The 25358-nt window shown below is 42.5% G+C and overlaps 1 protein-coding gene across 2 annotated transcripts; it reads right to left on the bottom strand.

The window, feature by feature from the left end:
- Positions 1 to 463: 463 nt before the first annotated feature.
- AKR1A1 (aldo-keto reductase family 1 member A1) lies at positions 464 to 24560 on the bottom strand. Of its 2 annotated transcripts, XM_080348408.1 has the most exons (10): positions 24438 to 24560; positions 20593 to 20688; positions 14739 to 14858; positions 12952 to 13103; positions 9147 to 9342; positions 8362 to 8561; positions 7516 to 7588; positions 5961 to 6047; positions 2331 to 2438; positions 464 to 1779 (listed from the first exon to the last, which is right to left on the bottom strand). In XM_080348408.1, the coding sequence occupies exons 2-9, from the start codon at positions 20680 to 20682 to the stop codon at positions 2373 to 2375; spliced, it is 984 nt and encodes a 327-aa protein (XP_080204534.1). In that variant the 5' UTR covers positions 20683 to 20688; positions 24438 to 24560; the 3' UTR covers positions 464 to 1779; positions 2331 to 2372. The 2 variants fall into 2 exon arrangements, with proteins under 2 accessions (XP_080204534.1, XP_080204533.1); XM_080348407.1 differs by having other exon boundaries at positions 464 to 2438.
- Positions 24561 to 25358: the final 798 nt, after the last annotated feature.

Raw genomic sequence — 25358 nt, 5'->3', positions numbered from 1 at the left:
CCGCCCCGCCGGGCCCGGCCCGGCTCCGCACGGCCGCGGGGCGGGCTGGGGGCGGGGCGAGGGACGGCGGGCACGGCAGGAAGGGCGAGCCAGGCCCTGGGTGCCCCGGCCCGGCCCTCCCACCACATCCAGCCCAGCCTGTTGTACCCCAGCTTCTCCCCGCACACGGCAGACATGGCTGCGGGTGCTGTGACAGCGCAGACCTCCACCAAACTTGCACAGCGGCAGCAAAGCTGCTGGAGGCTCCTTCCCCCTGTGCTATTTTCAAGATAAAAGTTCGGCAGCTTCAAAGGTGCTGCGTTAATCCGAGCAGTAAGACCTGGGAACGGTAGGTTTAGCAAATCTGCTTTTCTTGGGAATTCTCGCTGCCCACTTACTCTTGGTTACAGAAATAACTACAAAAAGTTAAAGCCCTGACATTACAGGGGGGAAAGAAACATCTCAAGAGTCATACAAGGCATACAGCATTTATTTGAGACATGCAAACGTCTAAGTGGAACTACATGCAACAAAAGGACTGCTGTTAGCATTCTACACAGCACATCCAAAGTAAAACTGCTTCCCTACTGATGGCAGCAAGAACCGTATTCAAAGTCACCCATGTTTGATTAGAATAATAACAAAACAACAGGGATTTCATTTCCCTTAGAAGGAAAAATCCAGTTTAGTAAAGAATCCTAACTGAGCTGGAATGGCTTTCACCACTGCAGTAAATTCAGCAGGAATTGGGAAACACTTCACCGAGGAACAGAAATTCATTCGGTTTTACATAAGGATTACAAAAAGTGATAAGCAGGTTTGCACACTGAGAGGCCCAGGGCAGGAAACACTTGAGGAGCCATTACACTCAAGGTGAATACACAGTTTTACTATAGGCCTACTATAAATGAGGTTATTAAAACTAAAATAATCCGTTTCTTAATTGTTGAGCCACCTGAATACAGATTGTTCTTCTATCTTTGCTACTGCTATGAGATTAAAAAGTGTTGTTTATTTCACTTACAGTCAGTTAAGCTTTCTTTATCCATCAGCAAATGGAGTTGTGCCCATGACTGTCCGTGTTTGGCATCAACAGATCTGAAAGAGTTCCTTTGTTTTAAATCCGAGAGGCCTTCAGAAACTCTGCCTTGCTATCCTGTCTGTCTCTATGCAAATGGGCATTAATCCTATTTCACAGGTAGAAAAACACAAAATAAAGTGTTAACATAGCTAAGGCCACAGAAGGTATCACCCTCAGAGCATGGGTAGGTGTAACACCTCATGCGCTTTGTACTCAGGTGGCTCCACAATTCATTAAGAGACTCAAACAAAACGTTGTTAGTGCTGGTGCTGCTCAGCACTCAGTAAATTAGTTTCTGTCAGGGAGCAACACAGAGATGTGGCAAATGGGAAGAAAGAGGCACAGGAACACAACGGACTTGCCTTGCCCAGTGGTACCAGCAGGTCGGCAGCAGGAGACAGGTCCAGTTCTCCCAAGCAGCAGCCAAAAATGCAACATTAGAATGGAAGCGGCCATCTGACAGGTCTTTGCTCTTACCATATAGTCAGGAACTCATTTTGGGACCTTCCACAACTCAAACCGGACATCTTTGGCACAGGGACACTGGGCAACTCAACAGTAAAAGCAGGATGTTTTCCTATAAGGTTTTCTAAAAAGTTCCTGAGGCTTTTGTGATGGGACAATCAGAGCTATTGCCAGAGCCCAAACCTATCCAAGGGACAAGCAGAGATGACTGCCCCAAAGGCCTGCTCCAGGATATGCATTTATTCTCCTCAAATCTACAGGCAAATTAAAAAGAAAACAGAGAAGAGAGATTTCTATGTCCCACAAGTACTCTAAAGGTGATAAAAAGCACTGGGCATGGCTTGGGTTTTAATGAATGGCTTACAGACATAGCACAACTGTAGCACATTTCAGTTAATTCCCTGTATAAAAATATTAATAAAGATATCAAAGTAAATGGCTGAGCAGTTGTTTAGTCTTAAAACGCTTTCACGCCTTTCCCTCTTCTTTTTGTTTTTCATCATGGTAATAACTGAAGATTTCAAAACTGTTTCACAGGCAGTAAAGCCAAAGTATTGCCCTAACCTGATAATTATGTGTTTGGAACTTGACTTTGCCTCCCCTGCTCTTCTTATCTAAATCACAAAAGATTTTATGCTTCCAGGAACGAGCTTGCACTCATTGTAATCAATCCACAAAGTCTGACGTGGAAGCTACAGGATCTCCAGAAAGAAGGTCAATTAGAAGCAGTACATTGTAAGTAAATCTACTCAGCAAGGAAGGCCTTACTTGGACAGGATTTTTGACTAACTGTGGCAAGAATTACTTTGTGGAAGAAGGTGCAGAGAAGCATGTTATTTCTGAGTAGTTAATAGGGGTCATTGAAGGGATAATGGGGGTGTCCAGCATCTCTTGCTACTAGCTTTCCGTTCACCTGTGAAGTAAACAGACAGACTCATGTCAGAAAGATAGATTCAAATTCCACATGGTTTAGATTTCTAAATCTTCATATCCCAAATATCTGGGAGCATCTTTTTCAGCTTAAACAAGAGCTGCTCCTCTACCCCTGAGCCCTCTTAGCATTCCTGAAATAAAAATTAAAGAAAACTAATTAAAAACAGAGAGAGATTTCTGTAGCCTAGAGCAAGAGCTTTTCTTCCAGCTGCTGAGGCTTGAAGAATTAGATTAAGAATAGTTAAAAGCCTTTTGCCTTATAGCCATTATTGAAGAAGCGTTGCAACATGCACCCTTCAAAACACTTCACAAGAATCGGAGCTTTTGCCTATGTTTCCACGATAGAGTTGCTGGGCTGTTAATTTTACAGACTGATAAGAAGAAACACATGGAATAGCTTGTTCAGGGTCATACACTGAAGTATTAATAGTGTCAATGAACTCCTACATAGCACCTTTTGTTTAAGAACATTTCCATGGAAGACCAGCTTCTCCAGCTATAAAATGGGATGTTCACAGATGATGAAACAGGCTCAGGCTGGCCCAAAAGCAGACATGGCCACACAGATCTCAGTTCCTACATCCCACCTCTAAGCACTCAGATGCCCAGCTTGCATATGTAGTTGCATTAAGTCCACTGCAACACCAGCAACTTGTGAGGAGTTGAGGTAAAACCTAGTATGTTTGTGGAAATTTAGGTGCAGCATTGGCAAAGAGATACACACACATCCCTGGGTGACGGACCAGCATCATTCAGCTAAAACTTATGCCAAGCGACTAATGACTGAATAAAAGTTATTCAGTCATTGGGGTTTTTTTATTCATATGCATGTGATTTCTGTAGAGATCACTCAAAATGTTACAGGAACTTTCAAACCAAGTATCCACTCGCAAGTCCCTCTATTAGCTTGCAGTACAAACCTGCATTTCAAAGCAGCCACTGGAATCTCTAGTAATGAGCTGTTTACCGTGAAGACTACTGAAGTGTGAAATTAGTCACTTGGGGGCACCACAGAGCAGAAAAGTAAGTTGTTAAGGTTTAACACTCGACTGATGCTCAGATTAAAATAAAATAAAGCTGAAATGAAGCTCTCATCTCAGGGCAATCCTTAAAACTGTGGACAAAAGCATCACAGTATCTTCAGGTCTCCTCATATTGTCTTGAGAGCCAACAACTTCATGTTCCTAGAATTTGTATTCCTTGGTTTTTCCCCCCAGTTTCTTGCCCCCACATATTTTGCTATACTGAACAGGTCTTCAGGTAAGCATTCTTGTTAGCAGAATTGCCAGAAGCAATGTTTCACAGAGCTGATTCCAGCCTAGCCCAGGAATTCGAGAGAAGGGGGGCAGACAGCAAGAAATCAGCAGTGAACACATTCCAGGTCAACTGTAGCTAACTATCAAAAATAGACAGATCATGTACAACACCATCACTTCTCTCCTGGCTTGCTAGTCATTCAACTTTCCCTTAAGTATATTCCTTGGTCAATCAGATGTTTCCAAAAATTTGGATTTCAGGCTGGTGCAAGGTATGGCTACATTATTTCCAACCTCTATCCAAATAAGTTGCTTTTATACTTTAACAGCTCATTAAATTGTTTACTGGCCACATAATAGCCTCTCCTCAGATTTTAAACAAAAACACAATGTGGAGAAGAGCGGCACAACTATAAGAACCTGTGGTTACATATCAAAAAGGAAAAACTGTCTCACCGGGTATGACAGGAGCTGTGATATCACAGCCATGTCACACTTTGAAATACGGACGCTCTAACTTAGATGCATAGAGGAGACAGGCATGAAAGGCTAGACACGAATTTTAATTCACAGATGATGAAAATTCTTTCTGATAAGCCCAGAAGGGATGGGCAGGAGACAAAAGGTTCCGCTAGAGATCTTACAGCTACAGAGTCACGTTTTAATTCTCCTCATCCTGCTTCTCCCTGTCTTGTTATCTGACAATACAGCAGTATCTTTGAAGCCCAGCTGCATCACATTAGCCCTTTTTCTAGCTGGATGCGCTGGCACTTTGAACTGTATTTCATCTCTCCTTTGTGAATCAGTGTGACCTGATCAGGTCTCCCAGGTAACAAAAGCACGTGAATTGTCCAAGCTGGCTACATTCTAATGTATTTTGCAGTTTCACTGAGAAAACAACTTTGCAGTAGCAAAACACTTGAAAGAAACATACTATCAGCACCAGGTGTGCTTGTTCACAGATAAGCAGTTTGGTGCACAGACTCCCAAGCCATAAGCACAAAGATAAATCTGTCTGCAGGGATGTGGAGGTTTATATTTATGCACACGTACTGAAACAACCCTACAGTTCAACACAGCCTTGAAGCGCTCATAAGCCCCAGCAGGACAAAGTGAAGGCTGTAACAAGCTATCTACCCTTGATACAAGACATTCACCACATATTCACAGCTTCTCTTTTCTAACACAGACCAGTCACTCAGGTGCTCTCAAGTACTCAAAAAACCTGAATGGGAAGTCCTGGAGAAAAGCCTTCCCCAAATAATTCCTATAACCAGTAGCCGCTGACTACTGGAGAATAATTTATAGGCAGACAGCTTCCAAATCTGCAGAGACCTACTGTATCTATGGAACATACTGTATGATAGAGAAGGGATCAATCAGTTCAGACTCATTACAGCTCAGTTGCCACATGTCAGTCAGTGACACACCAGGGAACAGCAACAGCTCTGTTGTATGATCAGAAGCAGGACAGCAAGAAATGAGGAACACTATGAAGACGGGAGACAACAAGGCATCGAAAGCACTTTTTTTTTTGTAGTGCAGCAGAAGGGACACTGTTAGGTCCTTTAATAGAAGAAAGACCAAGAAGCCTTCAACACTTATAAAACATGGGTTTCTCAGACTGGCTCCTATAGCACAAGGTTTCATGTGATAGAGTAAACTACTGATGCGAAAAGATGCTGTGGCTAATGGATCTGGGAAGAAAAATAACAGGGCCTAAGCCAAACTAAGGAAGGTCATTACAACAGATGCTGAAAGGAGGGACAACCAGTGGAGGGGACAGATTCCCTCATGTGACTTCCACAACGGATGTGGAGAACCAATAGCACCTAGGTCTTCACTGATCTTAAGAGGTTTATGGTGTAAAGTAGATGGGGACAGCTGGAGCAAGGGGCACTTCTGGAGGAACGGCAAGGACCTTGCGCTGCTCGTACATGAGATGGATGAATCAGCAGGAGTTTGGTGAGGTTTGAAGATGCGACTCTGGCTAAAGGCCCATGGACACGTGGGTGATGAGAACTCAAAGAGAGCTGCCAGTAGCCAAAACAGAGAGAAGTTTTCAAAAAGCTACCTTTTTTGTACCCAGCTTTTGAAAAATGTTTCATTTTAAGTAGCCTAAAAAGACTTAGTGCTCTTATCCATAAGTAGTTCTGACAGGGACAGTAAAAGAAAGAAAACTGCAGAAACTCCAAGTTGTGGCCACATGCATGTAATCAAAGCCATTAGAAACATGAGAAACTTACCGTAATCATTGGCACAATGTAACGCCAGTTCTTATTCAGGCTTCCAATGTGGCTCATCTCCTCTTCTGTGAGGCTGAAATCAAACACCTGAGAACAAAGGGCAAGAGGCTTTATTCAATAACTATAGTTTTTTCTTATTTAATTGATGTTGTATTTTACCTCTTGGTTTTGTTTCCTTTGTAAGTCACAACCACCAACCTGTGCCATTAATTTCCTCAGAGATCCACAAGCAACAGAACTAACTATAAAGGCAGAAAAGTTCATTCCACTTCTCAGTTATCCAGGACAGGATGGAACAGCAGCAGTAACCCAAGACATTGCCGACTGTTTCAGTGTTTAATTTCAGGTGATAGTGCAACACAGTTGTAACTGAGGCAAACACTCACAAGACTGGAATAATTTATTTAAGCTGTAGTTACATAATATTTCTTTTGTACTTTCAAAAAGAAAATCTACATGCTACAGAGTTGCAGGATCCTAGTGTTAAAAACTGAAGTAAATTAAACATAATGCAACTTCTAACATTTCAAACACTTCCAGAAGCTGCAACTTGGGTAAGTTTGAGACTCAAATGCCTCAAATAGAGGGAAATTCCACGCAACTCTGATCAACAGATTTTATGTATCTGTACAAATCTTGGCTTCAGGCAGTATTAGTCTTCCGTTCCTAAATACAAAGTTACAATTAAACCTGCTGAGGTTTTTAAAGCCTGAGGTGTTCATACACTTGCCAATTCAAACCTTATGCTGACGCTGCACAGAACTCTTCCACAAAGATAAAATGCAGTGGGGCTGTTCCTCCAAGTGCTCCCTATTCAGTCAATATTCTGTTTCCATGTAGATCTAAACCCTGAATAACTGCAGAGTTTACAGGAATTTCTTGACATTTCTAGCAGCAAACTACATGGCAGAAATTGCTTTAATGGGAGTAACCATTACAGAAACAAGTCTTAACTTAAAACCAAATATGCAACCAGCCAATCTGTATGATTAAGGGCTGAAAGAAGATCACAGGAAGTGATTCAGAGACTTCCCTTGAAATGATTGGAAGTCAGAGTTTTCCAATAATTTCTAAAGCAAACTGTGAATTTCTAAAGAGAACTACCTCAGAGCAGAAGTGAATCACACTAATTCTATTCCTTCATCATCATTAGAATGGCAGTTCGCTGCAGAAAGAGTTATCAACCCTCACTTGCGAGGCAGAACAACACTTACTCATAAATAAGAATGATTAAACATCATTAGAAGACTCCCTTGTTCGATAAATTTGTATCTCAGATAAATTTCAGTAAAGATTTTTCATTTAGACTTCTACTAAAGACACTCCTTAGCTTTCGACAAGACTGTGCATGTGCACATATGCACACTCACGCTCAGCTGCTTAAAACACAAGTAGTTTGTTTTCCAAAAATCTCTACCCTCCTAAGCATGTGCAGACATTGATGAACAAGAATGACCCAAGAGGCTCAGCTCGTTGCTCTGCAAGGAGCACGACAATATGTTACTCACACAGAACAGCATTGATGCTGAAACTGCTTTCCTCCATTTAAACTCACCTGGAGATTCTGCTGAATGCGAGCAGGAGTGACGCTCTTGGGAATGACGACCACTTTACGCTGCACTTGCCATCTGTTCAGAAAAGAGAGATTTTTCTACGTGTGCGGCCCCAGAACCATGATATTTATTTTGGTTGAGTAATAATCTCTGGCAGCAGCAATACCACTTGTGTTTCTATGCGCAATAAAAATACCCAGGAGAGGGCTGACGTATGACTGTTTTGTGTTAGGACCTACTATGTCCAAGCGCAAGCAAGACAGAAGCCACTGGACTAATCAATGAGGGGAAGACGTTCAGGCCTTTGAACAAGCAAGTGTCAGGAGCTTCAAGCTAGAAACCCAAGAAACAGAAAAACATACTCAAGAATTTTATGCAAGTTCTAACATGACAACCACCAAGAAACTAGAAGAAAACACAGATACCTCAAAAGTGCCTGTCTAGTGGTTTAAGCACAGTCCTGAATGTGTTCAGCTGGCAGAGTAACTTGCTGCTGCCCAAGATTGTGCTAGTGGTATCAACAGATACAAAGCCAGGCAAAAAATGAGGATAAAAATCCAATTTTACTTTACAAGGTGCTGATCACATTCTGGATATCACTCAATCATTGTTTCCCAGTATGTAGTAGCTGGCTTTTGCTACATTAAGCAAAACAGCAAACAGTTCTTCAGTGCAAAGGAGGAAGGTCCTTTCCTCAGCCTCTTTTCCTGGGAGCCCATGTAAATGCAGCAGCAAGAGCTTAAGGGTTCAAGCAACTGATTGAGTCCAAATTCAGTAGATAGCACTCAAATGTGGTACACTGCTGCCCAAACTGTCCCACTCCATTGTCTCTCACAATTGTTCTGTACCTGAGGATGATCTGTGCAGGTGATTTGCTGTATTTTTCTGCCAGTTTTTTGATCCCAGGTTCTTCTAGAAGCACAGGTTCATCTGGATTTTTCCACGCGCGATCTGGAGAACCGAGAGGACTGTAGGCAGTGACAACCAGTCCTCGTTTCTGGCAGTGAGCTATCAGCTCGTTCTGAGCTAGGTAAGGATGGCATTCCACCTATTGAAACGACCCACAATGAATGGCTAGAGAACAGCTATCAATACAAATCTCTAAACAAACAGGAAGCCAAAAGCACATCAGAACCAAACATTTCACAGGTCATTCCAGATTCTGCAAAACCTTATGAGGATAAGCTTTAATGAAAGAATGAAAAAGGGTCTGGTAGGCTAAGTTTACAGGAAAAGCAGAACTGATTGTCTAAATTTAGAGTGGATTTTCCCTATGTACCAAACGTGTCATCCAACAAGCAAGGAAGCTCTCTATAGAATGGATTCAAGTTACTACCCCACAGTCTGTCTTCCTTACAGACAAAACTGTTTCTCAAAGGGCAGATGAACTCTTCCACAGACCTGTTCAAGTAAGCAGATATAAACAGCCACAGAACATGGACACAGGCCTCCCCAACAAATTAATCTGCCTGGAAAGACCACCTCTGTGTCCTTGCTCCTGCAGAGGTGGCTATATTCTTCTTTGTACTAAGCAGCTTCACGTCTTGTGCTAAACACATAGCATTGCTTTGCAAATCCTTCACTCTTATGGACACACAGGAAAGGTATTTGTCCTCTCCTTTATTCACCTTACCTGGAGCACAGCTGGTTTGACAGTAGCCACGCTTAATACATCATCAATCTGACGACTGTTGAAGTTTGACAGCCCAATGGCTTTCACAAGACCTTTTTCTACCAGCTTCTCCATAGCCTTCCAGGTATCCTTGTAATCAGTGTAATCATAACGCATTGTGTTATCAGGATTCTTTGGGAAGAGATTGTCCCCTCGTCTGTAGCATCAAACGCAAAGTGTAAGTACATATACCACATTAGTGATGTTGATCCTTCACTAAAAGAAACTTCCCTCAAAGTATTCTCAAAAGCTTATACATAGTTTGGAGGACAGAATACAAATTGAGCTAATTTGCCCATTGAATTATATTATGCTGACTTAACCTATAAGAAATTATTTCACATAGAGTCTTTCCTATATAAACTTGTTATACAGTACTTTGAACGACTTACCCACACAGCAGTGACTACATGAAAACCAATAAACCACTGCACATACAGCAGCAGCTCTTTGCATATTTTGGTCCTAGCAAAACAGCAGCGCAGAGGGCGGCATTGGTTTTTCAGTTTGTTCTTGAGGGAGGACTGATATTCTTCATAGTCTGTTTAGTTGCTACCAAATATCTTGTTTTAAGAGCTATCTAGAAGATACTGTATTCAAAATATGCTAATTTCCCACTTCTCCTGGATTCTGTAGCAGTGTCAGCATTCAATACAAGCACAGATTCTCAGAGGTCTTAACACGTACATATTCATTGCAGGCTGGATGTGTTTCCAGTTAGTCATACCAACCCATTTAAAAATGAAATTTTACCACACCACCACAATCCTCATAAACAAACAAAAAAACCCAGACACAAATAAGCTGGTTCTGCCAGGTGACACCACCACACTGCCAAAGGGCTCTGGAAGAGCTCTGCTTCACAACCACCGCAGGACTCTGCCAGCTCAGGCCTCAGAAACTGTCTTACACAGCTTTAATTCGGCAGTGAACAGTGTGAGAAACAGCATCAGCTGGGGACAAGGGGAAAAGACTCTTGTTCATGTCATTGATAAACCTAGAACCAAGTATTATTCAATATATTCATTAATGATTTAGACGAGGGAATAGAGTGCACTATCAGCAAGTTTGCTGATGACACTAAGCTGGGAGGAGTGGCTGACACGCCAGAGGCTGTGCTGCCATCAGAGACCTGGACAGGCTGGAGAGTTGGGCGGGGAATAACCTAATGAAATTTAACAAGGAAAAGTGTAGAGTCCTGCATCTGGGCAGGAACAACCCCAGGTTCCAGTATAGGTTGGGAAATTACATATTAGAGAGCAGTGTAGGGGAAAGGGACCTGGGGGTCCTGGTGGACAACAGGATGACCATGAGCCAGCACTGGGCCCTTGTGGCCAGGAAGCCAATGGTACCTGGGGTGGGTTAGAAGGGGGTGGTCAGTAAGTCAGAGAGGTTCTCCTGCCCCTCTACTCTGCCCTGGGGAGACCACACCTGGAATCTTGTGTCCAGTTGTGGCCCCTCAGTTCCAGCAGGACAGGGAACTGCTGGAGAGGGTCCAGCGTAGGGCAACAAAGATGATTAAGGGAGTGGAGCATCTCCCGTGTGAGGAAAGGCTGAGGGAGCTGGGGCTCTTTAGTTTGGAGAAGAGGAGACTGAGGGGTGACCTTATTAATGTTTATAAATATATAAAGGGTGAGTGTCAGGAGGATGGAGCCAGGCTCTTCTCGGTGGCAAACAATGGTAGGACAAGGGGTAATGGGATCAAGCTGGAACACAAGAGGTTCCACTTAAATTTGAGAAAAAACTTCTTCTCAGTGAGGGTGATGGACACTGGAACAGGCTGCCCAGGGGGGTTGTGGAGTCTCCTTCTCTGCAGACATTCAAGACCCACCTGGACATGTTCCTGTGCGACCTCACCTGGGCGTTCCTGCTCCAGCAGGGGGATTGGACTAGATGATCTTTTGAGGTCCCTTCCAATCCCAAACATACTGTGATACTGTGAACCAAAAATAACTCTAAAACCCTTATGGGCTCGCAACTCAGAGAAGCAGCCTCACATATCAAGAGTAGTACGTTAAGTGAGATTAATTTTCAAGACCTAGAAGCGCTGCGATTTTCATCCGAAGTCTATTTTAATTTCTGTGTAAATAACATTAGTATGCTCAGCTTCACAATAAAATAGGCATTACAGATAACCACACATTAAAACAGTTGGAGTAGAGCTACTGGAAAACTGAAGAGTTTCCAATGAGAAAACATGAAATTGCTTTATTACGATATCAGCTTTGCCAACAGTTTCCATAACATCAAGCAAACTTAAATATTAGTAATATCTGAATATACATCATTATTTGTGTTACAATCAAAGCAATGTTTAATGGTTTGGTGCTTGTTTTGGTTTTTCGTGTGTTTTTTTGGTGTTTATTTTTTCCCCTCCTCTCTCTCAATTAACTGGAAATCAAACCTGTTTCACAACAGGGGGAATTTTGAACAGTTCTTCCTCCAAGACAGCTCAAGTTGGAAACATTTCCTCATTCTGCTATGCTGAGGAACATATTTATTATTTTACCATCTTTCCTCCTACTAGCGTTACATGCTTTGTAAAAGTCAGTTCATATGACTAGAAAGGGGAAAAACACATCCTCAGATTTGCAAGCAGACAGAAGCCCCTTAATCTGACAGGGTTTCCACTGTTGACTGAAGTCTCCATACAAACACCTGGGAAGGAGGTTTATTCCCCCCCGGCCTTTTACTGATTGTAAGAGGGGGAAGAACTGCTTCCACACCTACTAGAAAATAAAGCAAGAACTCTGCTGCTGATGGGGCTGTAGGGTAAGTGCATTTAGCACTTAAATGGAAAACTCATCTTGTATTTCCTCAAATCATGTAATTACTGCAATTAAAGTGTCATAAGAAGTCATTTTCATTTCTTCCTCATACCAATACCATGATACTGCATGTGCTGGGCCACTCCAGTACAGTTAACAACTATTAGGAAGAAGAGTTGTCTTTGCAAAGCACTTAATTCTCATTTTGCAGATAAGAAAAACTATAGCACAAAGCAGCTTCGATATTTCCCCAAGGTTACCATGTAGGTCAATGGCAGAACCAAGAATGGCAGCCACACTTCCCTGATGTCTAGATGAAGACACTAAACTATTTTAAACTTCTAATATATTTTAAACTCGCAGAATTTACCTCACAGTGAGCCAAATTTTCAGGTAGTACAAGATGGCACGCTTCAATATAGAAACTTGTCTCATGAAGCTTTATTACTTTTTCCCAGTTAGACTACTTTCAGTTACCTAACTTTGGCACCCATGCCAAACTGTCTCAAGTTTAGCAATCCTAATTTCATTATGTTGTTGGTCTCACAATTAAAAAATTTAAGTAATTGCTTAAGGATTTTAAATGAAGACTTAATACTCATTTTTCCAGCCTCATCATTGCTAAACAATGAGAATAATTATCCCTTTTCTATTTACAATATTCCTACACAAACCCAGAAGTTTTGTCCTCTCTACTGTATGTTTATAGATGTGATACAAATCTAACAGCAAACAAATTCCCACCCAACTGAGGTTCAAAGAATGAAACTCGAGCAACTGTTTCTGTGAATGAATGGACCAACTGCAAGTGGTTATGGGTGGGAAGTGTCTATATGACAGTGCATAGGACTGCACCATCAGCCACACTGAAAAACACCTTGCAGGCAGTGTAAAAAGGAAGAAACACAGCCCAGAAAGAAGCTCCTCAGGACACAACACCAGCCACTTATGCAAAACTGAGGTTTCTGCTTTCTGTGCCCTTTCCAGGTAGAACTTACTCAAAGGCATGAGGCCAGTGCATGAGGTACAGGTCCAGGTAATCCAGTTTCAAGTCTCCAAGTGTTTTCCTTAGTGCTGGCTCCACATCATCTGGGTGGTGCTTGGTATTCCAGAGCTTTGATGTTACAAACAGGTCCTCCCTCTTAATAACCTTTCAGAAAAGAAGATCATCATTTACTGGATGAAGTTCAGAAAGGGAACTCCAGCAATTCCCCAGCTATCTTCAAAACCAGTACAACAATATAAGGGGTTTGGTTTTTGTTGGAGTTTGTTCGGTTTTTGTTTTGTTTTTAAGGTAACACATGGAACCTACAAATTAAACCTTTCAAAAATATACCAGATGGCAAGACAGAAACAAACACTTGCATTAACAAGTCCTAAAGTATAGCAAATACTTAGCAATTCAGTAGAAGTTTTGAAAAACAAAACAATCCTGCCCTCCACACATAGTTTTCTCCAAACCTTCCAATTCAAGGGTTAAAGCCACTACTAAGTGTGATGTGGCCAAAATAAAGATTGCTGAGTTTATTCAGATGTAAATTTTGTAATTTCTATTTAACAATTCACACATTGTAGGCACAACCAGCTAACTTAATATACTCATCACATGTTACAAACCAAGAATGCTTCTCATGGAAGGAGTGTGGGAAAATAGACAGAAGTTTCCCCAGATCTCTGCATTAAGGTTTCTAAGTTCTGGGAGGAACACACTAAGAATTGAGCACCCTGTACCCTGTATGGGAAGGGTAAGACGTAGAAATGAAACAAATGGAAAGTTGGTTAACTAGGAAGTATAAAAGACAAAAGGGAGATCATATTTACAAGCTGAACACCATGAGAGGGCACTTCTCACTGACTTACACAGGACCAAGCTTCACTCAAGTCTGTACTTTGTAGAAGCTGGAATTATTAATTACTCAGTTCCTCTCCTCCAAGCATTCAATTATTTGCATGTTTCACATATGACTTGTATTCAAAGAGAAGGATGTTTCAAAAATTCTAGTTTTAAGTTAGCTAGCTAATACAAACTGAATAAAAGAGTCCTATGCATCCTTTTACTAGTTACCACACCTAGCAGGAAGGAATCCTTGGGGCAAGATGAAAACAGGCTCCCTCAAGCTAATCACATAACAAAGAGGTTGCCCTAAAGCCAAGGCAAGAGCAGCAGGAAAGCAGGAACATAAGAACGTGTGAGGCTGTACAGTTAATCCTTCTGGCCCCTCAGGCCAACAAGAGCAAGGGGATGAATTTAAGATTCCACCTCAGGTCATCCATAAGAATGCCTGCCACATCACTTTTTATTTAAGCCATTGATTCTCACTGCAGGCACCAGACTCATAGTTACCAAACATTCAAATGCAACCACTTTTTTTTTAAAGTACATATTTACTCACATTTGATCTATAACCAAAAAAACAACAGTTGCCAAACTCACCGTGGCTACTCACCACTGCATGCTGTTCTAGACTGGCAAACTAGAGTAACTTTTCATATAAAACATGGCAAATATATTCCATTTTAACTAGCGATACTGGGAATCTCCCATTTTTGGAGACATTTTCTGTAGTTTCCCTGCAAATATTCCTGACAATATTTCTTCCTCCTGACAGTCAGGATGGTTATAGATGAGAAAGCGCCCTTTCATGCCTGCTCCTGATTAATAAGGAACAGCTGGGATACACCAGGAGGAAAATCTACAAATGTTCACTTTACAGTCTACTTTCGGGTCACAGTTGCAAATTTTGATGTGACACACAGTCCACATGGTGGTTCTTGTGTTTTTTACCTTGTTGGGCCCAAGGCATTCCTGGAAAGCCTCACCGATCTCTGCTTCATTGCTGTACGCTGCTGCGCAATCGATGTGCTGATAACCCACACTTAGGGCATATTTCACTGCCTCTTTCACCTGTAATCAGAAACAATCCAATGCAGTCAGTGAAAGGGGACACATGACTAGAAGTGGATAAGAAAGTTAGGGCCTTAGCGAGGAACAAACCCAAAGTACAGATCTACATAAGGTCATGAGACAAACAGAGTAGGATACTGTCCTTGTGTTGCAGCTTTAGCAGTGAAGAGCTAATTGCCAGCAGATACTGCAGGAGTAACAAGAAAAGAGACCACGCACACAGGCCAAGAGTGCAGGGACTCACCAGACAGAATTGGGATTCCTTCTTAATGATAGTTGTCTCACTTGCCTTAAACACAAAATGAGCTTTAAGAAGCACTTTTCAAATAAATCATGGCTTCGGAAGAAAATCTTGAACTAACAGACCAATGAATCAACGTCAATCAAGGCTGGAAGGCATCTCCCCTCTCCCAGTACAGGAAGAGTCTGTTTTCTAATTCCAGAATTGCGAGAGTTTGGGTTTGGCTTTATTGCTAACACTTCATTTCCAAGATAATGCTATTTTATGGCAGATCTTTCCTTCACGTCTCATTCTCACCAATTGCACAACAGCGGAATATTAACCTTCTGGCTTGCAGGGGATCTCTTGACCATGTTCACAACTTTCTGGTTTGCTTTCCACACTGCAGACAACAAAGGTGTTGGCAACAGCAGCACATCCCTTGCAAGAATCAAGAATTATTACATAATTCAGTCATCATCATCTCTGGGTGATGAGCAGTAAGTAAAATCTACTTCATTTAACTTCCAGTGGGCAGTAAGCACGTGTTCTCTTTTACATCTATCCAGCTGAAGTGCTACAGTTAAAGTACATCTTATCTGTACAGTGATTTCTATACATTGCTCTCCACTGACTTGCCTCTTGAGACTGTGGGGGATTGTAAAACAGGCTGCGTAGAACGCTTGATGCAACAGGGCCCTAATATATTTATAGAGATTACGTCTCTCTTGTCAAGAGAGAAAACCTGTCCACAAAGGCTAGAGAGAGATTGATTTCTTTCAACTTAATAAAAGTGGATTTCATTTATTTTTCTTGTCAAGAACTGCAGTAAAGGCAGACACAGGATATTCTGACTGCATTCTTTGGCATTTTGAGAGGAAAACTGGAATGTAGACCAGTTTCCCTTGCCCAGAATGACAAAGCACTTCTATTTCAGCAGCGAGGTAAGCTCTTCCTTTCCCTGGCAGGATGGTTTTCACAGCCCTTATTTTGCTTTGTTAAAGACAATCCTCAGAAGGTCACCACAAAGTCAAGGTCAAGGTAATTCTGAAATCAATTCCAACACAGTAAAGGCTTTTCGGATTCAATATCCACCCTCCCAAAAGGTGAGCGTTGTGGAAAAGAAAAACAGCAATGTTCTTTGTACTAATCCCCCATTTCCTCTATCAGGATAATATTTTTTCTAACCCAAACAGGCACAAAATTTGCCTAAAAATTAAAGTAGGCACCATGTGCAGAAAACTATGGATAAGGCGTTCCAAACGTGGCTCTGCAAAGCAATCAACAGGAGGCTGTATTTCCGTTATCAGCAAGTTTTGACAAATTTCTAGCACTGAAAAACTGAGACTGGCCACTTAAATAAGGTTTGCATCTGCGCAAAAGCTGTGTTTGCATAAGCTATTCTCAGCCTGCTAAGACATTCCAATGTGAAGAGAGTTCCTGTTCCATGCAGAAGGCCGACAACCAAGAGAAAACGTGCAAAAAAAGCATTTCTAGGGGGGAAGAAAAAACCTCGTAACAGATAGATGTAAATTTAAGAAAAGTACTTTGTTTTAACAAGAAGTTTTGTATTTTTGAAGTTATGTTCAGACAGGTACATGCATTTCCTGGGGGGTAGAGGAAAAAAAGAAGAAAAAAAGAATACAAGAAAAGCAGTTGGAGATACATACACCTCTGGATCTCTGGTGTTGTGAAGTAACAGCCAAAGGATCCTTCAAACACTCGTTTACTTCAGCCTGTCGATACTGCTACAGAAGGTGCAATTACTGAGTTCTGCATTAGGCAAGTTGAGCCACACAGCTCAAGTGTGACTCACAATCCAGCACCATATAACTGCAGAAAGCAGGACTGAAAGAACCTTGAGATATCGAGTCCATCCTCAAGCCCCACAGCAGGGCCAACTAAGTCTAAACCACTTCCATACACATTTGTCAAAACCCTTCTTGTTAGTGACAGGTGGTCTATTCCAACATTTAGACATCTTTATCTTCAGAGCCTTTTAGATGTCTAACCAAGATGGTCCTGATACCACACCCTGTTTCTCACAGACATGAAATCCGTCGCTTCCCCTTTGTGCGGGATTTTTGCGTGTTTGGAAAGCGCTAGCATGACTGCTCTCAAACCTCTCTTGACCACGTAACTGTAGCTTCCATCACAATGCACCTTTCCTAAGCCTTGCGTCACTGTTGCTGCTGGCTCGACAGCTGGGTCCTGCTTTTCTTGATGTGGTTTGCCCAAAACCAGCCCCTGTATTGCAGCTGAAGCTGTATAGCACTTTATAGCAAACTGCTAGGAACTACACTCCCATTTATACATTCTAGCAAGGAACACGGCCTTCTTTTGTTTTTGAAGATGAAGAAACACAATACTGCTAAAAATCAGTGGCAGATTGAGAAACAGAATCTCAGAGTCCCAATTCATTATAATACCCACTATTAGATTTCCAGTTCTTCAATTCGCCCATCACAAGGTAAAAAAACAAGTCATCTTTACATTTCCAAGCAACACACAGTTGAAGTGACCAGGGAGCCTCTTCTGCACAGCCCCAAGCCATCCTGACAAGGCTTTCACCCCAACAGTTCCACTCAATAATACCTGGAAAGAACAGGCTCTGACAGCCTGCCCTGCTGCCTGGAACGCTGCCACATTTTAACAGTTTGAGTATATTTGCTGACAGGAAACAGGGAAAACACAGATCATCAGTCCACATGACATCCAGATGCAATATGACTAGAACACAGGCGTTGCAGTATCACAGTTTGTACACACTGCGCTAAAACATGCTGAAAAGGAACTCTGACCACCACAGAAGGAATGGCAACTTGGAGTTGACATCTAAAATAAAGAGGTTTGCCTCCTATACTTCAGATACGGAATTCAAGTTCCTTCCTTAATGTATACCAGCAGCAGTGAATTTTTGTGTATCTAACAAGGATTCTCTAGATTGCCTAACAAACTTTTCAAGAACTAAAGTCTCCTCCACAGCTGCAATCCTGTCACAAGACATCCAGCCTGACTGGTTTTCTGAGGCAGACATTTCCTCTTCAGCTTTCCTGAAGTTTCACATAGAAAAGTACAACATCCTCAGCCTCACGTCTCTCTTCCCAACAGAATGAGCCTCTGTCACTGCAGGTTAAGCTGTTCATCTGCTGGGGATCAATCCTCCAGGTTCAAAGCACAGCCCACTTGAGAAAAGAGAACAAAGGATTAAAGGACTACAGATAATCAAGCTCCAATATTAAAAAAAAAGCACTACTGATATTCTTGATGCTCCTGTCTGAATGGACTACGCTTTGAACTCATTCATGCTGCCAGTTCATAAGCTTCTATGCTTGTTTCCTTCTGTTCTGTAGCACTTCATCATGTTCCCATAGTTACATGTGAAACAAATTTCTCTTCTAATCATGTAAACCAGAAAACATTTTATTATTAATTTCCTCTGTCTGATTTTACCATGTAGGAAACCAGGGCTGCAACGAGACCATTGTAGTGGACAGCTAAGATCCAGGTACAAGGACAAAGCTTGTTTAGGATCAGCAACAGCAATAACAAAGAAATTAATCAAGACAACAAGGTCAAGACCGAAAAGCAGCTTGGCAAGGAAAATAATTACAATCTGCAAAATATTTACCTGAAATAATTTAAAAGCAATCTCTTCCACTCTTGCTTCTAATGCAGCCCTTGCATGAAAGAGCTTTCAATAAATAGCTTCTGGTTTGGAAACAACTAAATTAAATACAACCAATAATTATTCTTCTGCTCTGTAGGTTTTTGTCTTAGTCTTCAATTCACAATCACAATGATTCTCCCTGAACAACATTATGTCCTTTTAAGGGTAAATCATTTGAACACACCGTCAAATTGCTGGTCTGTATTTGAATTTGATAAATCTCCATTTAAAAACGCAAATAGTTTTGAAAAGTGATAAAAACTAATTTATTTCTTCCACAGGAAAGGAATAGCACCAGCTTCTGAAACTCAGGTCATTCTGACCACACTTTCTAGATCATGTCTCCAATACATTCTGGAGTAAGTCCTAGTAAGACTATAAATATTCCACAGAAGTGACTCCCATTGGCTTCTGTGGGACCCCAGAGAAGTTCTCTGGATCCCATGTGGGGTTCAGCTGCCAGAAGTGCTGCTTACCATGGCAAAATCCATCTGAACTAGGCTTAACTTATGCACAAGCAGGATCTTTGCAGGTTGTTTTATAAGACTGTACTTTCCTCAGAACAGTTAGCACACAAAATAAACAATACATTCACATTTTGTTTAGTTTCAGGCATTTGTTTTAGCACAATGCACATTAAACTGCTTTGCACACCAATTCATCCACTGAGTTCCTGCATGTTAATAATCTTAATTTAGCTGTTAGTTTATGTTTTAAGTACAGAGCTGAACGTTCACCCCTGTCCTCATTGAAGAGGTTGACTGAGCTCTCACACCAACTCAGCGTCCACATTAGCAGAGCCTCTGTTCCCAACAGATCCACTGTCCTGACAGTTGTTTAGACAGGCAACCCAACAATAAAAATGGCTCTGAATAGATTCAATTTTTATAGCTCATTTCCCACCTTTTCCTGTAGCTGGCATGAGCAAAAAGCACAATGGGTCATCTTGAGAAGAGTTTTAACTTTCCCTCTCAGTCAGGAGCATAGTGTCATCTGACATACTCAAAAAAACATCATGAAGCTAATACAAAAGGCATTAAAACAAGATTAAAACCAATAGTAATGACCAACAATTCCACCAAGCAAAAGGACACTCCTGCTGGACACGGCACATACCTGCTGTGAAAGGCAATCTCTGCCTGCAGGAATTTATCTTTTAAATAAATTAAACAGAAAGGAAAAGACAGACAAAGGAGAGAAGTATTACAACAGGAGGCACAGTCCATAGCATGCAAACATCCCCACGGACAGTTTGCAGCAACATACAATTGCTTCCAAGTGTGGTGTTTGCCAATTCATCGCATTGAGAAGCAGAGTGAATGTCTAATGACACGTTACCCTTCTTAGTCTAAAAGCAGGAGGACCCAAGCAAGTTCTTAATTTTTCTGCTAAATGTAGGCTAACCACTAAAACAAGACTTAGGACAAGAACAACTCGAGTTCTTGCCTTCCAAAATAATGCTTTCAGCTGAGTCACCAGCCCAAGCCAGAGGGCCATCTGGTCAGACAGGCAGCCTGAGGATTTCCCAGGTCAGGCACCATATTACAGCTACAGCACCTTCCTTGTCTTGGCTTTTCATTGCACTCACCGGCATCTTTCATCTCCCAGAGCACTACTGCCTGAAGCCTGGGTTAACAGGTCTTAATGGATCTGCTGCCAATGCTGCTTTTGTGCCTTAAGGTGCCAGTCATGCAAATCCATACATACATTCCACTGACTTCAGTGGGCCCAAGATTAAAACCATCCAAGTGAAGGACTCAGGCCTCAGATCTAGGATCTTCAAAATAGGTGCACAAAACACAAATACGAGCTGAGAGCACAATATTGTGTTGTTCTCTGCTTACTTGGCCACGGTCACTTTTCCAAGTTCCCAGTCCTATGAGAGGCATCTTCTGCCCAGTGTGGAGTGCGACGAAGCTGCATGCTGCAGACATTTTTGCCTAAAAAAAGAACAAGAACAAAACTGAGTTTTGCCACAATTCAGTAAGCTGCAACAATTTACCTTTTCTATGCAAAACCAAAAGTCACAGAGGTCCTCTTGATGCTAGAATAAAAATGAAGCAAGTTCTTTACAGTCTTTACTGGTATAAAGGAGACAAACAGCTACCCCGGAGAGACTAGAAAAGGAAGCCTTTATTTCATCCTTCTTGTTCTCTTTTCTCCTTTGCAATGCACAGGTTGAGAAGAACAAAAAGAAGCATCCTGAAACAACACACAATTAACAGAGAAGTTCAGGTGAAAACACGCCTTCTTTTTTTCTTTTAATCAGCAGTTCAGCATTGATGAGGCAGAAAGGAGCAAGAGATGTTTGTCTGCCCTTAGCGCACAGTCATTCCATGGAACCTCTGCACTAAGTCTTTCACCAGTTTACTACCAGCTGGCTCAGGAAACAAGCTCTAATTACTGCTGCAGTTGGGGATAAACACACTTTGTCAGGAACAGCTGGTGCAGGTTAAGGTTTGAAGACCTGACACAGGAATGGTTTTCTTTAGAAGTGAGTGCTAAAGGCATTTATGAAGGCATAGCCCAGAAAAACAAACAAACATTCCAAAGAACATCATTGCTGGAGGAGCAGTCTCATCTCTTTATGCCACATATGTGTTTTGTCATCCTTGAATCCAAATTTTCCCCAACTCAGAGCTGAACTACAGCTCATTACCAAGGCTGTCTTGCATTGTGAAGAAAACCAGAAACATTTTGGCTTTCTTTGCAACGAGCATAATTGTTAATGAATTGTTATAACACCTGCAACAGGCGAATGCTACCAAATTAGAAGACTACTTTAAAAAAAATCCCTGCCTGATGCGAAGTCAGGACAAGCAGAGAGGAGAAAATAGAAGCACTTTCAAAGCTGGACACTAGGAAATAACACCTCAGTACATAGACCACATAAAACTGGTGTATATATTTTTTTAACCATTCTGACATATAACTAGAAATAGCTGTGTGTAAAGTGAGCTAAAATGCAGTAAGTCCTTACATATTTATGTGTTTTTCATCCCAAAATAACGTTGCCTCCTGCTCTTTTCTGTCTCCATGCTCATTCAGAAAGGGACATTATCTTTTGAAGAGCTCAGATATTCCTTGCTCCCATTCTGCCAAAATCTGCATGTGCACTCTTATGGAAATTCAAGACTAAGAGCTCAATCCTTGCATAAGATGCATTTCAAGTACAAACAAAATGCAATAACTAGCACTGCTATTACAATAAGCATCACACACCTGATTTAACGCAAATTCACAGAGAAGAAACGTTCTTCTGTTACTAAAGGGAGAATTTAAAAAAAAAAGATTATGTAAAGTCGGTTGTCACTTTGAGCCTGGGCTTGTCTCTCCTGCTCAGCACTGCGATATCTAAGGATTTTCCCTGTGAAATTCAACAGAACAAAGGTCCAGCAGGATCTTCCATTACCTCCTCCTGGCTTTAGAGCTGCTGTGAACAGCAATCTGCTCACAGTGGCAAAGCTTTTTATCAAAAGGGAAGTTTTTACAGTGTGTCCCAACATCCTCACAATCTGGTCAAACTTATAAAAAGAAGCTGCACTCAGGACAAGCTCCAAACCCAGATAGCTGATTTCAGCAGATGCTGAGGAACTCAGGTCCCAAGTTCAACTGTGTCCAAACTCATGAATGTTATTTAAAAGCAAAGAACACCAAGCACGCAATGTTGGTTGAATGGCTGGCTGTGTAGGAGGAATGTATCACAGAATCATAGATTTCAAAGCACAGAATTCCCACAGCATACTACCCCAAAATAGCTGGGCCTTCTTCACATTGTTATCATTTTCCTCAGATAATTAAGTCCCAGCTGATGGATGTGCTTACGCTGAAAGTTGTATTTTCAAATTCTTGCTTAGCTTCTCAAGCCATGTTTTTGTAGATTTATAGCCCACAGCAAACACCTCCCTTGTTTCACAGAGACCTAACAGATTAGTTGGAGCGATCCTGACCTGAAGGCCCTTGTTCACCATGGAGCTGGTGATCCATGTAACAGCCAACCTGAGTAGGTCCAGGCTCGTCTTGTGCTGTGCTTCACATACAGCGTGCCCTTCTGTGCTGGGGGACACACAACCCGTGGCTGCAGGATGAGCCCAGACAGCTCATTGTAACAGAGCCTCAGGCAGCTCCCACTTGGTACCTGTGATTCCACCGCCTACGCGTCCTTGTCTTTATCTAAAAAAGCAGAAGTTTTCACACAAGCATCCTTTTTGTTTGACAGCAGAATTGATGAATAGAGCTGTTTTCTTGTAAAAGGATCCCTAATAGCTCAAGTGACTGAAACAGGGTAACCCTTTCTATGGACAGCGTCTGCGCACAGATCAGAGGAGGCCTGTTCTATGCCACACAGCTCAGGGCTCCCAGCACCCAAAGCGATGCAGGATTTTCAGCGCTACCTTCTTTCTTCATAGGGTAGCTCTATCTAACAGCCTTTGAGATGGTACTTAACAGAGCCTGAGGGCCTTTCTTATCGGGATTGTAATTGACCAGCACCTCCTGGTGCAGAACAGCAGTTAAAAACTATTAGCTCTGGATTTGCACTGAGATGTATTAAGCCCAGGTGCCAGTGCTAAAGACAATCAGTGAAAAAAACTGCGGGTGTTCATCCATTTTTGGGAGTAGGAAGTCTCTTCTGAGCCTGCACAGCAATTTTGTAGCCAGCTACATACAAGTGGGTGCTTTTTACCTGAATTTAGTTGCGTAAATAAAGGAATCTTCTTACATCATGCAATACAACTAAAGACTTAAGGCTTTTTGATTCACATTGGCCTGTGACACAAGTAAAACACAAACCTTATGCTTTACACAACCATGTTACGCAATCACCTTAAATGCAACACTCTAGCCCAGAAGACAAGGTACACGTTTAATCGATAACTAGCATCAGCACATTTTCTAAGAACCATCTTGCTTCACTTAAGTGTTGTATATTAACATTGTAGAGAAAGAAATACAGCCTCTGAATGAACAGAAATGCATGAGAATTAGAAACACTAGAAGAAAATACACTAATTAATACTTTCCACTCAGATTCTTCCCCCTAACGAGATGTAAGATAAGTACAATGTCTGCTAGCCATCATTATTTGATTCATTAAAAAGCTGGAAGCCTCTTTTCAGAAGGGCAAAGACAAAAACAAACATAGAAGCAAACCCATTCTGGACAAAGCAAGATGTGGTTTTGGTTTAACAACACTCACCTATTGCTACATGCACATAAAAGAGTTAAAGCGCAGAGTAACTCAGAGGTGGTGAGGGGAGCCTGGCCAGGGTGCATTAACAACCAGAGAAGTGTAAAGTACACCTGTGCATCAACCCACGCCTAAAACTCATTTTCAAACCAAAGCAAGGACCCTTCTATTGGTAAAACACATATAAATATGCATTACACAGGATCACAGAATGTCAGGGGTTGGAAGGGACCTGGAAAGCTCATCCAGTGCAATCCCCCCATGGAGCAGGAACACCCAGATGAGGTTACACAGGAAGGTGTCCAGGCAGGTTGGAATGTCTGCACAGAAGGAGACTCCACAACCCCCTGGGCAGCCTGGGCCAGGCTCTGCCACCCTCACCCCCAACAAGTTTCTTCTCCAATTCAAGTGGAACCTCCTGTGTTCCAGTTTACACCTATTGCCCCTTGTCTTACATTGGTTGTCACCAGAAGAGGCTGGCTCCATCCTCCTGACACTCACCCTTTACAGATTTATAAATATTAATGAGATCACCCCTCAGTTTCCTCCAGCTCCAGAGCCCCAGCTCCCTCAGCCTTCCCTCATACGGGAGATGCTCCACTCCCTTCAGCATCTTGGTGGTTCTGCGCCTGACTCTCTCCAGCAGTTCTCTGTCCTTCTTAGATTCATATGTATAGATATGCAAATAGATTGAAAATACGTAAGCTATGGGATCGCTTCTGCCCCTCAGAGCGGGGACAACCCTCCAGAGTTCGGCTCCCCCACAGGGGCCGAACGTGCCCCTTATCGAGGCGGCCCAGGGAGAGTCGGGCCCGCCCCGCCGCCGCTCCCGCACTCACCCGCCGCCGCGCACGATCTGCTGCCGGCAGCGCCGCGCCCGCTTGTACCGCCCGGCCCGGCTTCCGCTTCCGCCGGCCAGCGGCCACCGGGCAGAGCGGCCCCTGCGCGGCCGAGGGTCAGCGCGGCTCCCGCGGCGGCGCCGTGCCGAGCGGCCGGGCCCAGCTCACACAGCGCGGCCTGTGACAACAAATCAAAAATACAGGAATAGGTTTGTGTGTCCCTCCGCCGTGGCGGCGCTGGTGCGGGTTTTCCTGCTAGGACGGTGTTTGAAGCACCGACCCGCTCCCGGAATTACCGGGTTTGCCCTGATTGTCTCTCGCTCTCGGTTCGGTTCCCATCAGGAAATACAGATCGCCCGGACTCTCCTATTTACAACCGCACACTAAAGTGATAAATCTGGTGGACTGCACCACAGAGGGAAACTACGGCATACAAACCTAACAAAGACAACGTGAACTGTATCTGTTTATATAATAACCTTCTATTTGTTTTGGTCGCTTGAAGCTGTTTTTCCTGAAGGAAGACAATTTCCCCAGTTTTATTTGCAGCCCTAAATAATTGGACTCCAGGGGTTACACTTGT

This window comes from Nesoenas mayeri, assembly GCF_963082525.1.
Source record: "Nesoenas mayeri genome assembly, chromosome: 8".
Taxonomy (NCBI): Eukaryota; Metazoa; Chordata; class Aves; order Columbiformes; family Columbidae; genus Nesoenas; species Nesoenas mayeri.
Note: the sequence above shows the minus strand (reverse complement) of the source record. Positions and strands in the feature narration are given on the sequence as shown.

Coding starts and splice junctions, on each gene's coding strand:
- AKR1A1 (XM_080348407.1), bottom strand. CDS start 20,682: ATGTCTGCAGCATGCAGCTTCGTCGCACTCCACACTGGGCAGAAGATG. Junction 8,562..9,146: donor TCAAACCAGCTGTGCTCCAG/GTAAGGTGAATA, acceptor TCGTTTCAATAG/GTGGAATGCCATCCTTACCT. Junction 7,589..8,361: donor CCTGCACAGATCATCCTCAG/GTACAGAACAAT, acceptor TTTTCTGAACAG/ATGGCAAGTGCAGCGTAAAG.